The sequence below is a fragment of the Salvelinus namaycush genome, chromosome 1 (assembly GCF_016432855.1).
Source record: "Salvelinus namaycush isolate Seneca chromosome 1, SaNama_1.0, whole genome shotgun sequence".
Taxonomy (NCBI): Eukaryota; Metazoa; Chordata; class Actinopteri; order Salmoniformes; family Salmonidae; genus Salvelinus; species Salvelinus namaycush.
The window spans coordinates 61,719,344-61,733,006 of NC_052307.1; the positions used below are offsets into that span (position 1 = coordinate 61,719,344).

General features: G+C 41.9%; 1 protein-coding gene across 1 annotated transcript in view; it reads right to left on the reverse strand.

Annotated features, from left to right (window-relative positions):
• The window catches only part of LOC120046664 (myotubularin-related protein 13-like), a 160,579-nt gene that overhangs the window by 65,581 nt on the left and 81,335 nt on the right, over positions 1-13,663 (reverse strand). The window contains exons 6-9 of the mRNA XM_038992064.1: positions 12,319-12,424; positions 2,711-2,843; positions 2,095-2,203; positions 1,560-1,673 (exon numbers count right to left, since the gene is read on the reverse strand). Coding sequence (XP_038847992.1) covers positions 1,560-1,673; positions 2,095-2,203; positions 2,711-2,843; positions 12,319-12,424 — 462 coding nt within the window. The remainder of the gene's footprint in view (positions 1-1,559; positions 1,674-2,094; positions 2,204-2,710; positions 2,844-12,318; positions 12,425-13,663) is intronic.

The window sequence follows — 13,663 nt, forward strand, 5'->3', positions numbered from 1 at the left end:
ATCTCCAACCCAAAATCAAATCTAGAGTCGGCTTTCTATTTCGCAACAAAGCCTCCTTCACTCACGCCGCCAAACTTACCCTAGTAAAACTGACTATCCTACCGATCCTCGACTTCGGCGATGTCATCTACAAAATAGCTTCCAATACTCTACTCAGCAAACTGGATGCAGTCTATCACAGTGCCATCCGTTTTGTTACTAAAGCACCTTATACGACCCACCACTGCGACCTGTATGCCCTAGTCGGCTGGCCCTCGCTACATGTTCGTCGTCAGACCCACTGGCTCCAGGTCATCTACAAGGCTATGCTAGGTAAAGTGCCGCCTTATCTCAGTTCACTGGTCACGATGGCTACACCCACCCGTAGCACGCGCTCCAGCAGGTGTATCTCACTGATCATCCCTAAAGCCAAAACCTCATTTGGACGCCTTTCCTTCCAGTTCTCTGCTGCCTGCGACTGGAACGAATTGCAAAAATCTCTGAAGTTGGAGACTTTTATCTCCCTCAACAACTTTAAACATCTGCTATCCGAGCAGCTAACCGATCGCTGCAGCTGTACATAGTCCATCGGTATATAGCCCACCCAATTTACCTACCTCACCCCCCATACTGCTTTTATTTATTTACTTTTCTGCTCTTTTGCACACCAGTATCTCTACTTGCACATGATCATCTGATGATTTATCACTCCAGTGTTAATCTGCTAAATTGTAACTATTCGATTTATTGCCTACCTCCTCATGCCTTTTGCACACATTGTATATAGATTCTTTTTTTCTACCATGTTATTGACTTGTTTATTGTTTACTCCATGTGCAACTCTGTGTTGTTGTCTGTTCACACTGCTATGCTTTATCTTGGCCAGGTCGCAGTTGCAAATGAGAACTTGTTCTCAACTAGCCTACCTGGTTAAATAAAGGTGAAATAAAAAATAAAAAAAATAAAAAGTAGTGTGTAACATGTACCTACCAGAGACAGGGCAGTCTGCGTAATGTTACAGGTATGTACCAGAGACATGACAGTCTGCGTAGAGTAAAAGGTACTTACCAGAGACAGGGCAGTCTGCGTAGTGTGTAACATGTACCTGCCAGAGACAGGGCAGTCTGCGTAGTGTTACAGGTATGCACCAGAGACAGTCTGTAGTGTGTAACAAGTACCTACCAGAGACAGGACAGTCTGCGTAATGTTACAGGTATGTACCAGAGACATGACAGTCTGCGTAGAGTAAAAGGTACTTACCAGAGACAGGGCAGTCTGCGTAGTGTTACAGGTATGCACCAGAGACAGTATGTAGTGTGTAACAAGTACCTACCAGAGACAGGACAGTCTGTGTAGGTGTGTAACAGGTACGTACCAGAGACAGGGCAGTCTGTGTAGTGTGTAACAGGTATGTACCAGAGACAGGGCAGTCTGTGTAGTGTGTAACAGGTATGTACCAGAGACAGGGCAGTCTGTGTAGTGTGTAACAGGTATGTACCAGAGACAGGGCAGTCTGTGTAGTGTGTAACAGGTATGTACCAGAGACAGGGCAGTCTGTGTAGTGTGTAACAGGTATGTACCAGAGACAGGGCAGTCTGTGTAGTGTGTAACAGTGGTTCAGGGAGCTGGGACAGGTGGATGCACTCTGGAATCTTTATGGTTCCTCCATCCAGATCAGCTATGATAACGTCCAACTGTAAGACAGACAACACACATCACTAAACAATCCTTTCGAATTAGTTAGATTCCTATTTTAGCTGTGGAGCACATTCTACATTACTATGGCAGAGCGTATAAGAGAAACTAAGGCCGAAACCTGCCAAAACAGGCTCTTGGCCAACACAGTGGAGGAGTCACAACTCCCTGAATCTAAGGGACTCAGGAGGCCGCATCAATCGGCACAAGGAACGTCAGCTCAACATAACATTTCCTTAAAATGTACAGTGACTCATATATATCATAGGGCTCCATTATTCACTGACAACTGGTTACATTGGGCAAGCTTTCAATGAAACAGTCTAAATAAAAGGTATGTTGTTATCCCTGGTGTACTGTACATGTTGAATCAGGGTCAGAGGCAGTTCATGTCTGGAGAAGGTGCTAAAGATCACTCACCAGTTCTTGGATCTCGCTCTGGAACATGGAGTGGACCCCGATGATGAAGGGGGTGGGTGAGCTCAGCACCTCTAGCAGCCGTGACGGCAGGATGGGGATGTATGGGTAACTGAGTTTCAAACAGGAGACGACAGTGAGTAAACACACACAACACTTGCCAGGTCAAATTTGACATCAAACTGTGGTGCTCAAAGTGACCATTTTGGGTGTTCAGTAAACCAGAGAATAATCTTTCAAGTACATTTACATTTGAGTCATTTAGCAGACACTCTTATCCAGAGCGACTTACAGTAAGTGTATTCATCTTAAAGACATGAGAACAGATAACCAAGACCATTTTGGAATGTTGTTTTGTTTAGTCACAAAATGTCAGAAAGTCAGTTGGCAACGCAATCAACATGAACATCTTAAAACGTTTGCACTTTCAATGGACTCATAATCAAAGCCAGCCTAAGTGTAACAATTTTACTGAGGAACAAACAAATCACGATAATAAGAAACGATAAAAAAATAAACATCATTCAAGTCACACTTGGTGCAAGGCAAGTCATGTCAATAGCCGAGGTGTAATGGGGACTGATGGGGGACCGTGGAGACCGACGGGCCAATCACGTACCTGTATTTGAGGGGGAACATGAGTGCCTCCAGGGCACGCGACGCCTCCCCTAGTCTCTGGTAACTCGTAGAATGGAACAAAACCTTGTGCTCGGTCAGAACCGCACAGAAAAGACTCAGAACATTCTGGATTCCTGGCAGAAGAAAGTAGAGAATGTGTAATTAAATGAGGTATTCGGTTGGACAATTGATAAAAAATAAATTTAAAAAACATACTGTTGGGGGTGGATTTTATTTCAAAGCTGAGCAAACAATACTCAGAGTAAATTATATTTCTTTGGTAGAACATGTGGTGATAGAACATGTGGTGTTATCAATCATTCTATGTGACTAGCTGTTTATTGAAATTATTGGAGGAAAGATGTGTTTTGCAGAGACATACTGTATGAAAACCAAAGTACTCTACATGTATCACAATATTTTGAAAACATCTCCCTCTTTACTCACAGTATATTATTCACCATTACATTCTGACTTATAACAAACAAATGGCTGAGAAAACAATGTTCTTCTTGCCAACAGTGATAACAGGTAGGTAAACAATGCAATTTCAGCTACAAAACAGCGCAGTGAATATTATACACTGAGTGGACGAAACATTAGGAACACCTGCTCTATCCGTGACAGACTGAACAGGTGAAAGCTATGATTCCTTATTGATGTTACTTGTTAAATCCACTTCAATCTGTGTAGATGAAGGGGAGGAGACAGGTTAAAGATGGATTTTTAAGCCTTGAAAGATTGTGTGTGTGTGCCATTCAGAGGGTGAACGGGAAGAAAAAAAGATTTAAGTGTCTTTGAACGGGGTATGGTAGTAGGTGCCGGGTGTACCGGTTTGAGTGTGTTAAGAACTGCAATGCTGCTGGGTTGCTCAAGCTCAACAGTTTCCCGTGTGTATCAAGAATGGTCAACCACCCAAAGGACATCCAGCCAACTGACAACTGCGGGAAGCATTGGAGTCAACATGGGCCAGCATCCCTTTGGAGCACTTTCGACACCTTGTGGAGTCCATGCCCTGACGAATTGAGGCTGTTCTGAGGGGCAAAAGGGTGTTCCTAATGTTTTGTACAGTCAGTGTATATCATTAATGATAAGGACAATACAATCTGAAAAATAGCCAGAGGAAATGACACGCTATGAGACGATATAATCTGTCAAATACCAATATGACAGTCCAGACAAATTCTCAAGTTTACAGTTCCTGTTATTGTTTCCTATCAACATAGTGTTAGACCCATCCATCACTCATTACAGAGATGAAGACAACGGAACACTGGCAAACATATCAGCAGTCCGCTACAAACTGAGGTCCCTGATTCTGTGTCTGCCTCCAGCTCAGATGGGCCCTGATAAACAGGAATCGGAACATAGACATTGTCTGTTCCGTTGTTGACGGAATACCAGGATCTCCCAAGCGACACAGGCTGGTCACTTGGCTCATTCTCTGTCACCTCAACATGACTTCCTGTGTGGAAGTGCATAGGTCTGAGGTGACTCATCTGGCATTTTTTCGTTTGTCAGCCAATTAGGTTTCATAATGGCATCCTGAGGTAAGCAGCCTGGCTCGTTTAGTGTCCTTGAGGTGTTTACATATCTATGGGAAACAGCGACACATTTCCGACCCTAAATAACAAGAGACCAACCGGGCCAAGACAAAGGCAGCAACAACAAACAGCCCAGCAGCCTGTCCAGGGCCTGTCCATTCTATCCCCTTGGGGGCCACACTTCCTGAGCAGTGTGACATGTTGGACGGACATTCCTCTAGGATGACCTCTGGACACAGTGGTGCGTAGACATGCTACACGTATATGCACCACACCACCCACTAGGTCTGGGCCTTTTCCCCAGGTCTTGTTTGGTCATAAGGTGGATTGAATAACTCAGTACCTGACAGACTGGGGCGAGACAAATCACACACATGGGGAAAGGGTGGGGGGGTGTAGTCTACTGCAAGTTGTACGGTATTTCATGTTATAACTCAAATCTGTGTTTAATCATTTGTTCTTACAGATTTGACTGACTGTCATGATGAATCACATAGATTTAGCATGTTACACAAAACACATGGCGTTAAATAGACACTCCAACCAGAGGTGGAAGACGACACAGCCCAGCCAACATGGAGAGCAAATCTGTTGCTGATTCATAGAAAACAACCACGGAAGTATGAGAGATTATAAATAATGAGAGAATATGTTCTGACATATGATCCGACCTTGGGCTGTGCAGCGGTTGCATCGTCACGATACTCGAACACGCGCAGTGCTTCCCCTAGAACTTTTTGGGTCAGTGGTGGCAAAGGAAGAACGAATGATAGCACTAGAGATGATGGCGCCGGCAGATGGTCGCCTCGCTTCAGGTCCTTAGAAAACTATGCAGTTATCACAAGCATTTCTCTACACTCGCATTAACATCTGCTAACCATGTGTATGTGACCAATAACATTTGATCTGAATGTGAGAAGGTCACTTGGTGACTTTTTAAAAGGACATTCTACAAAAGAAATTATGAAAATAAAAAATGGAAAATGTTGACACCATCTGAAATAACATTTAGCTCAACTGATGCAGCATAGCGGCTTTAAAGCACTAATGCGGTCTTTGTTAAAAAAATATATAATAATCTATCACTGTATGTCTAATAAATCACTGTTTATTTAATAACTCCAAAATATATTTTGTAAAAAAATAAATCCCCTGAGGCTCCTTTTGGCCCTTGAAATGCTCAGTCTGATCGTGTGGACGTTAGGAAACAAATTTGAAGATACTGTATTTACATACACAGCCCTGATTGGGTTGATAGGATGGTCTAGAGCCTACCCCCTTACCTAGATGAACAGTCATGGTCTATTTTAATTACATCACACTAATGTAATCATGTGGGCCGTGCCCCCCCCCCCAAACAGCTCTTACACAAAAGGCCATTATCAGAATTTCAGTGTTTTTCCGACCTCATACTATCACGTTTTTAACTGCACTGCCCCTTTAAATAAATAGGCTGAAGCATGGGGTTTACATCTGCAAAATCTCAAAAGACTCTAAATGCATCCAATGCTACTTGGTACAAATAAACGTTGTAACTTGTCACTTAACTTAAAATGACACAATGGCTAGGTTCAAGTTTAACAACGTTTACTAAACCGTATTTCCACAATACATAGTTGCCACTGCACTCAGGCCAGGTCCATCAGCAGTGAGACTACCACATAGGCGTACTAATAACAGAGTGATAGCGCCATATTAACAGAAATATAGAGATACTTAAAACATGAATGTAACAATCACTCTGATCTTAAGTGTCTCGGCAGAGATTTAAAAAAACGTGGCGGCAACAAATTTGCAGCAGCGGCCCGCCCCTGCTAATATAGGGGAAACACTGATTCTGCACTCAGAACATACTCTCAGCCCGCATTGTATAACAGCAGTGATGGATGGGAGATGCAAGGTGCTTCTCTTACACAAGTCGCATGATCTGATCGCTTCTGGTGCTGTTGGAATGCTTACCCTTCATATGATATCATGCAGTACTGATCAGTTCTTACAGGACATCGGTCACATCACCTGTAGCCCAAGGACATGACAGAGAGCATCTCTTAAGAGTTACGTGCAGGACTGCACAAGGGTATTGTAAGCAAACAGCAGTGGCGTGAGGTGCCCAGGCCTCTCTATCAGCCCATCATCTTCATCTGTCAGGGACAGGGGCCATGTTCAGATGCAGCATAGAGGGGAATGGACACACTACTGTACACATCACAACACACATTCCTCCTGATGGTTGGACTGAGCTGCACAGTAACAAGCCCCATCTCCTCCTGTTACTCCAAAAACAGCTGTCTAGACCTGAGGAGTTTAGACCTATCCTCTATCAAGCTCCGGGTAAATTCTACACTTTGGAATGTAAAATTTAGAGAGACATGAATCTAGTCCGTTTTATTAGCTTTGTGGACTGTTCCTGGATAACATGTGCAGTATTTGGTAACAAAAACAAAGTCGGTGAGGACTGACACAAACCATGGCTGAGGATAATGTCAAGGTACAGGCCATTTGTCTTCCTCCATCTCTGTGTGTATCCAGATTGGCTACAAACACATGCCTTGAACATGACCCTGATACTTTGTGTATCAGTAAAGTACCTCCCCCCCCCTCCCCCATGTGCACGTCCACTGCTCGCTGTCCAAATAAACACAAAGGAGCATGCAAACTATTATTGAATTCCTCAAGGGGTTCAGGCACTAATGCTTACAAGAAACATAATCCATTTAGTTTTGTAACACATTCTTCTAATCACACTAAATGAGGGCCTATTTTCCATTACAAAAGAAAGCATCAGAAAAATTTGTTTGGAGTTCACTTATTTACTAACTTGTCCCCAACATCGGCCCCTGGAATGTAGACTTGACTGCTGCGGTGATTTGTGTGTATTAAGGACATGATAAAACCACATACTTGAGTCCAGTGTATGAACAAATGCAGTGCGCAGGAATTTGGGACAATATACGGTAATGCCCACGTGAAGCCACCAAACCACAGCAAAGCTACGTCATGTGAACAAGAATGCAAAACAGACAAAGCAAATCCTAGTAAAGGAGTATACATACAGTGCCTTGAGAAAGTATTCACACCCCTTGACTTTTTCCACATAACTCGGCCACTCAAGAACATTCACGGCCTTTTGGTAAGCAAATCCTGTGCATATTTGGCTTTGTCATTTAGGTTATTGTCTAGGATTTTGTCTGTGTGTAGCTCCATTCCATTTATTTTTTTACTGTGAAAAACTCGAGTCCTTAACGATTACAAGCATACCCATAACATGATGCAGCCACCACTATGTTTGAAAATATGGCGAGTGTTACTCAGTAATGTGTTGTATTGGGTTTGTCCCAAACATAACACTTTGGATTCAGGACAAAAAGAGAATTGCTTTGCCACATTTTTTGCAGTATTACTTTAGTGCCTTGTTGGAAACAGGATGCATGTTTTGATATTTGTTTTACTGTGTACAGGCTTCCTTCTTTTCACTTTGTCAATTAGGTTAGTATTGTGGAGTAACTACAATGTTGATCCATCCTCAGCCAATAAACTAACTGTTTAAAGTCACCATTGGCCTCATAGTGAATTCCCTGAACAGTTTCCTTCCTCTCCAGCAACAGAGTTAGGAAGGACGCCTGTATCTTTGTAGTGACTGGGTGCACTGACACCCCATCCAAAGTGTAATTAATAACTTCACCATGCTCAAAGGGATTTTCAATGTCTGCTTTTTTAAATTTTTTACCCAGCTACCAATAGGTGCCCTTCTTTGCAAGGCATTGGAAAACCTCTCTGGTCTTTGTGGTTGAATCTGTGTTTGAAATTCACTGCTCGACTGAGGGACCTTACAGATAATTGTACAGTTTAGGTCGGAAGTTTACATACACCTTAGCCAAATATATTTAAACTCAGTTTTTCACAATTCCTGACATTTTATCCTAGTAAAAATTGCCTTAGGTCAGTTAGGATCACCACTTTATTTTAAGAATGTGAAATGTCAGAATAATAGTAGAGAGAATGATTTATTTCAGCTTTAATTTCTTTCATCACATTCCCAGTGGTTTATACGTTTACATTCACTGAATTAGTATTTGGTAGCATTGCCTTTAAATTGTTTAACTTGGGTCAAACGTTTTGGGTAGCCTTCCACAAGCTTCCCACAATAAGTTGTGTGAATTTTGGCCCATTCCACCTGACAGAGCTGGAGTAACTGAGTCAGGTTTATAGGCCTCCTTGCTCGCACACGCTTTTTCAGTTCTGCCCACACATTTTCTATAGGATTGAGGTCAGGGCTTTGTGATGGCCACTCCAATACCTTGACTTCGTTGACCTTAAGCCATTTTGCCACAACTTGTGAAGTATGCATGCGGTCATTGTCCATTTGGAAGATCCATTGCAACCAAGCTTTAACTTCCTGACTGAGGTCTTGAGATGTTGCTTCAATATATCCACAATTTTCCTCCCTCATGATGCCATCTATTTTGTGAAGTGCACCAGTCCCTCCTGCAGAGAAGCACCCCCACAACATGATGCTGCCACCCCCGTGCTTCATGGTTGGGATGGTGTTCTTTGGCTTGCAAGCCCCCCCTTTTTCCACCAAACATAACGATGGTCATTATGGCCAAATAGTTATATATTTTTTTTCATCAGAGCAGAGGACATTTCTCCAAAAATTACAATCTTTGTCCCCATGTGCAGTTGCAAACCGTAGTCTTGCTTTTTTTAAGGCGGTTTTGGAGCAGTGGCTTCTTCCTTGCTGAGCGGCCTTTCAGGTTATGTCGATATAGGACTCGTTTCACTGTGGATATAGATACTTTTGTACCTGTATCCTCCAGCATCTTCACAATGTCCTTTGCTGTTGTTCTGAGATTGATTTGCACTTTTCGCACCAAAGTACATTCATCTCTAGGAGACAGAATGCGTCTCCTTCCTGAGCTGTACGGCGGCTGCGTGGGTCCATGATGTTTATACTTGCGTACTATTGTTTGTACAGATGAACGTGGTACCTTCAGGCGTTTGGAAATTGCTCCCAAGGATGAACCAGACTAGTGGAGCTCTACACTTATTTTTCTGAGGTCTTGGCTGATTTCTTTTGATTTTCCCATGATGTCAAGCAAAGAGGCACTGAGTTTGAAGGTAGGCCTTGAATATATCCACAGGTACACCACCAATTGACTCAAATTATGTCAATTAGCCTATCAGAAGCTTCTAAAGCCATGACATCATTTTCTGGAATTTTCCAAGCTGCTTAAAGGCACAGTCAACTTAGTGTATCTAAACTTCTGACCCACTGGAATTGTGATACAGTGAATTATAAGTGAAATAATCTGTCTGTAAACAATAGTTGGAAAAATTACTTGTGTCATGCACAAAGTAGATGCCTTAACAGACTTGCCAAAACGATAGTTTGTTAACAAGAAATTTGTGGAGTGGTTGAAAAACAAGTTTTAATGACTCCACCCTAAGTGTATGTAAACTTCTGACTGGCTACAGAGATGAGGTAGTCATTCAAAACTCATGTTAAACACTATTCATGCACAGAGTGAGTCCATGCAACTTATAATGGGTTGAATACTTATTGACACAAGACATTTCAGCTTTTCGTTTTTTAATAATTTGTAAAAATAAAAAAATATAAAACATTCACTTTGATATTATGGGGTATTGTGTGTAGGCCAGTGACCAAAAAATCGAAATTTGATACATTTTAAATTCAAGCTCTAACACAACTAAATGTGGAAAAAGTCAAGGGGTGTGAATACTTTCTGAAGGCACTGTACATGTTCATTCGTACAGCATTAATCCAACTGCTTAGTGGCTATTCAATTTGAGAGTTTAAAATTGTGATTTGGACAGATGCTTTATTCATTCGTGTTGTAACTCTAAACCTCTTAATAACGGAGTTGAACCTAAAAAAGTTTAATACCGTCAAGGATCAAGACCGGATAACCTGTCATACAACTAAGCTACTTACTAAAATAAACGGGGGAAAAAACTATGCAAACAATATGATTAAGAGGGATATTCCTAATATCTGGCACTACAGTTCGTATTCAGCTGTCAAGTTATTTGAGTCGCCCGCGATATCATGTTAACAGGAAACACAAGCTAAATTACAATGTGAGTTGTGTATACTGACTGTACGTGACCAACAGGCAGAGAAGCCTTGAGCTACTGTACTGCAACTAAGTAGACCCAATACAGACCAGACTGTAAATAACGGAGTGAACATGATGGTACCATAAAGTGGAGTCGAGTTCATGAAGTTTGGGATTGACTGGTTGTACTGTAGTGCAGTGTCGTGTCTTTGGCATCATTAAAATGAAGACTTATTTTATCAAATCAATTCTGTAATTATTATTAAGTGATTAAACTAATCATGTCAATTTAATTAACCAGGAAGTCAGGGCGCCAAGGAAAATCTTAAGATTACAAAGTTATAATTTTGCTAATATAACTTTTCAGATATTTTAATATCTGACCAATTAGTCTTCTAATTAATTAATCATTCTTTACCTCATGCTAGTCTCATTCCAAACGTCAAAAGTTGTTGGTTATCTGCACGAACCCAGTCTTTGCTATGAATCATCCATACATCAATTGTCTTAATCATTTATTTACTAACTAACTAAATAATCACAGAAATGCATAAACAAACAACATGTATGGTTACAAGGAAATAAGGGAAGTGGGTGTGGACTGAGAAGGCCGGGAAAGACAAGAGTCACTACACAGCTGACAATTATAATAATTGAAATGCTAATCCTTTGCACATGAATGCTCACTCATTCGGGGATAATTGCAATCAATATATATTTACGCTCAGTGTGTCGTCGTGATCTCTGTTGGAATCGTCCATCTTTCTGTTGGAAAGTTAATCCGCCTGTCTCTCTCTTCTACAAAGTCTTTGGTTAGAATGGATACTTCAGAGTAACATTTAGAAATGTTCTTATAGGATAGATGTTTCGGCGGTTGTCGGTCTTCGCATTCAGTCGACATAAATTCTAGCTGCAGACTAGTAATTAGTTTGGAAGATTTGCTCTTATTCTGTCGGTATCGATAGTCTCAGAGTTTAACTATTTCCACCAGTGTAGCCAATGCTCCACGTGGTTTGGTTAGGAATGCAACAACCGAGGAATGCATGGTCTCTACTCAAACCTTTGCCCTCTCGGTAATCAAGGTACGCATGGTCTCTACTTAAACCTTTACCCTCTCGGTAATCAAGGTACGCATGGTCTCTACTTAAACCTTTACCCTCTCGGTAATCGAGGTACGCATGGTCTCTACTCAAACCTTTGCCCTCTCGGTAATCAAGGTACGCATGGTCTCTACTTAAACCTTTACCCTCTCGGTAATCAAGGTACGCATGGTCTCTACTTAAACATTTGCCCTCTCGGTAATCGAGGTACGCATGGTCTCTACTTAAACCTTTGCCCTCTCGGTAATCGAGGTACGCATGGTCTCTACTTAAACCTTTGCCCTCTCGGTAATTGAGGTATGCATGGTCTGAAGCGGGCTTGTCCAGGTGGGGGTTATATTTGGAACAGCAGAAAAGGTTGTCCCATGACGCCAGATCAATGCCTGTGCTCATGGGGCGGGCCAATGACTTAGTTAACTTGAAAGGTAATTGGATTGTCTTTCATTAAACAGTTTAAAATCACATTACATAATTTCACAAATAGTTTCATCTTTACTCATTCATTTTATACAATAATTAGATGCTAAACTCATAACGGAGACTCTTGTATAAACAGAGTTATGGTAATGTGGCTGTATTGTCTCTCATGAGGTCACAAACATTAAACAAAATGGACCGGTTGTAGCTGGATTCTCCTTTACACATTCTCCAAAACATGGATATTGTTCAGTTCTCAAGTTCTGTGAGGTAGAAGAAGTTCCTTTGTTCTACTGTGAAACCCTCTTTCTATACTGCATGAGAGAGAGAGAGAGTCTCCTCCAGGAATTTACGACCTGAGATAACAGAACCGGGGTGTAGAGGGAGAGAGAGGGAAGGCACTCGCTATACCCAAAGAGGGCCACGTCATGACAGCAGTAATGAGGAAGCAGAAGCCCAGTGACATACCAAGCTGCTGGAAGAGCAGGGCCACACTCTTGCATGTAACAGGCAGGTTGTCATTCAGAGGGGTTTGGATTAGCTGTCGGTCGCCCACTCCCAGGGAAAACAGTTTCTGTGAGAAAATCACAAAAAACACAAAAGTCATAGGTTATATGAAAAACCATTGGATGGATCTATCATAGAACTAGACAAGACTGTTTCAGTAGAGGGACATTTTTTGCTAACAGACATCAAAACATGTTTTCATGGTACTGTATATATCATTAGGAAACTGAACAAGACTGTACCTCAGTACAAGGCCAAAGGTCATATAGGCAAGGGAGAAATGACAGTACAATGGCAGTTAAGGGATCCACTGTGTGAGAGTTTTTTTTGACGATCTCCCAGAAAATGAATAAAACACGGGTTGTTGAACCCGATGGACATCGCAGCTGCATGACTGAATTAGCCTTTGAATCAGTCCGGCAGCAATGGGAGAAACCTCAATTGCATGTTAACCTAAATTTCACTGGCATGGCACAACGCCTCTGCAATCCAATAGGGACAGCAGCGTCCATCGCTGTATCCAGTGTGGCTGAAGGTAGAGAAGTAAGCGTACAGTGGAAACAGTGTGTTCGCGTGAACACAATCAGTACGTCTAATTCAGCTAAACCAATGTTGAACATGATAGGGGTACAGACAGTGGTTCAACGGAGTTTGGCTTTTGACCTGACAAAGATCCTAGTGGATTGAACCATGGTCAATAAAAGGTATTAATTGGGATCATAGCCTTTCAACTCAGTTTGAACCAGCTAGAGAACAACTCTCTGTTCCCTGATTCATGACATTCCTTCATGTTTGACAGTCTGTTGAAGGATGAGTTTGTTCCACTCCTGAGGTTTCTAACTCATGTTGTGTCACTACAGCCTAAAGCCCTTGGCTCTGTGGGGAGTGGCGATAGTTTGAGGAGGAACACTGACATGAGTTGGTAAATTATATCAAAAACACTAAATTACCCTAAGGTTCAGGATGTTGAGTTGGAGTTTATTTTTACAGGGACAGTGCACATTAATCAACGTTTCAGTGAAAGTGCCGGTTTTAGCCAGCCGGCTAATTTTCAACCGCAGTCCCTGGGCAGGTTATTAAAAACAATTACAATATAGACAATAGCAACATAGAACAAGACATAGCATACAGACATAGCAACATAGGACAAGCAAGACGTAGCATACAGACAGAGCAACATAGAACAAAAAGCAGCAAGACAAAATTCATAAAAGCAACAAAGTGTTTCCACACCTCACAAGTTACAGACAACAGACATGGAAAGCGGCAACACAGCTAGGGACCATGTTCACAAATCTGATTGACC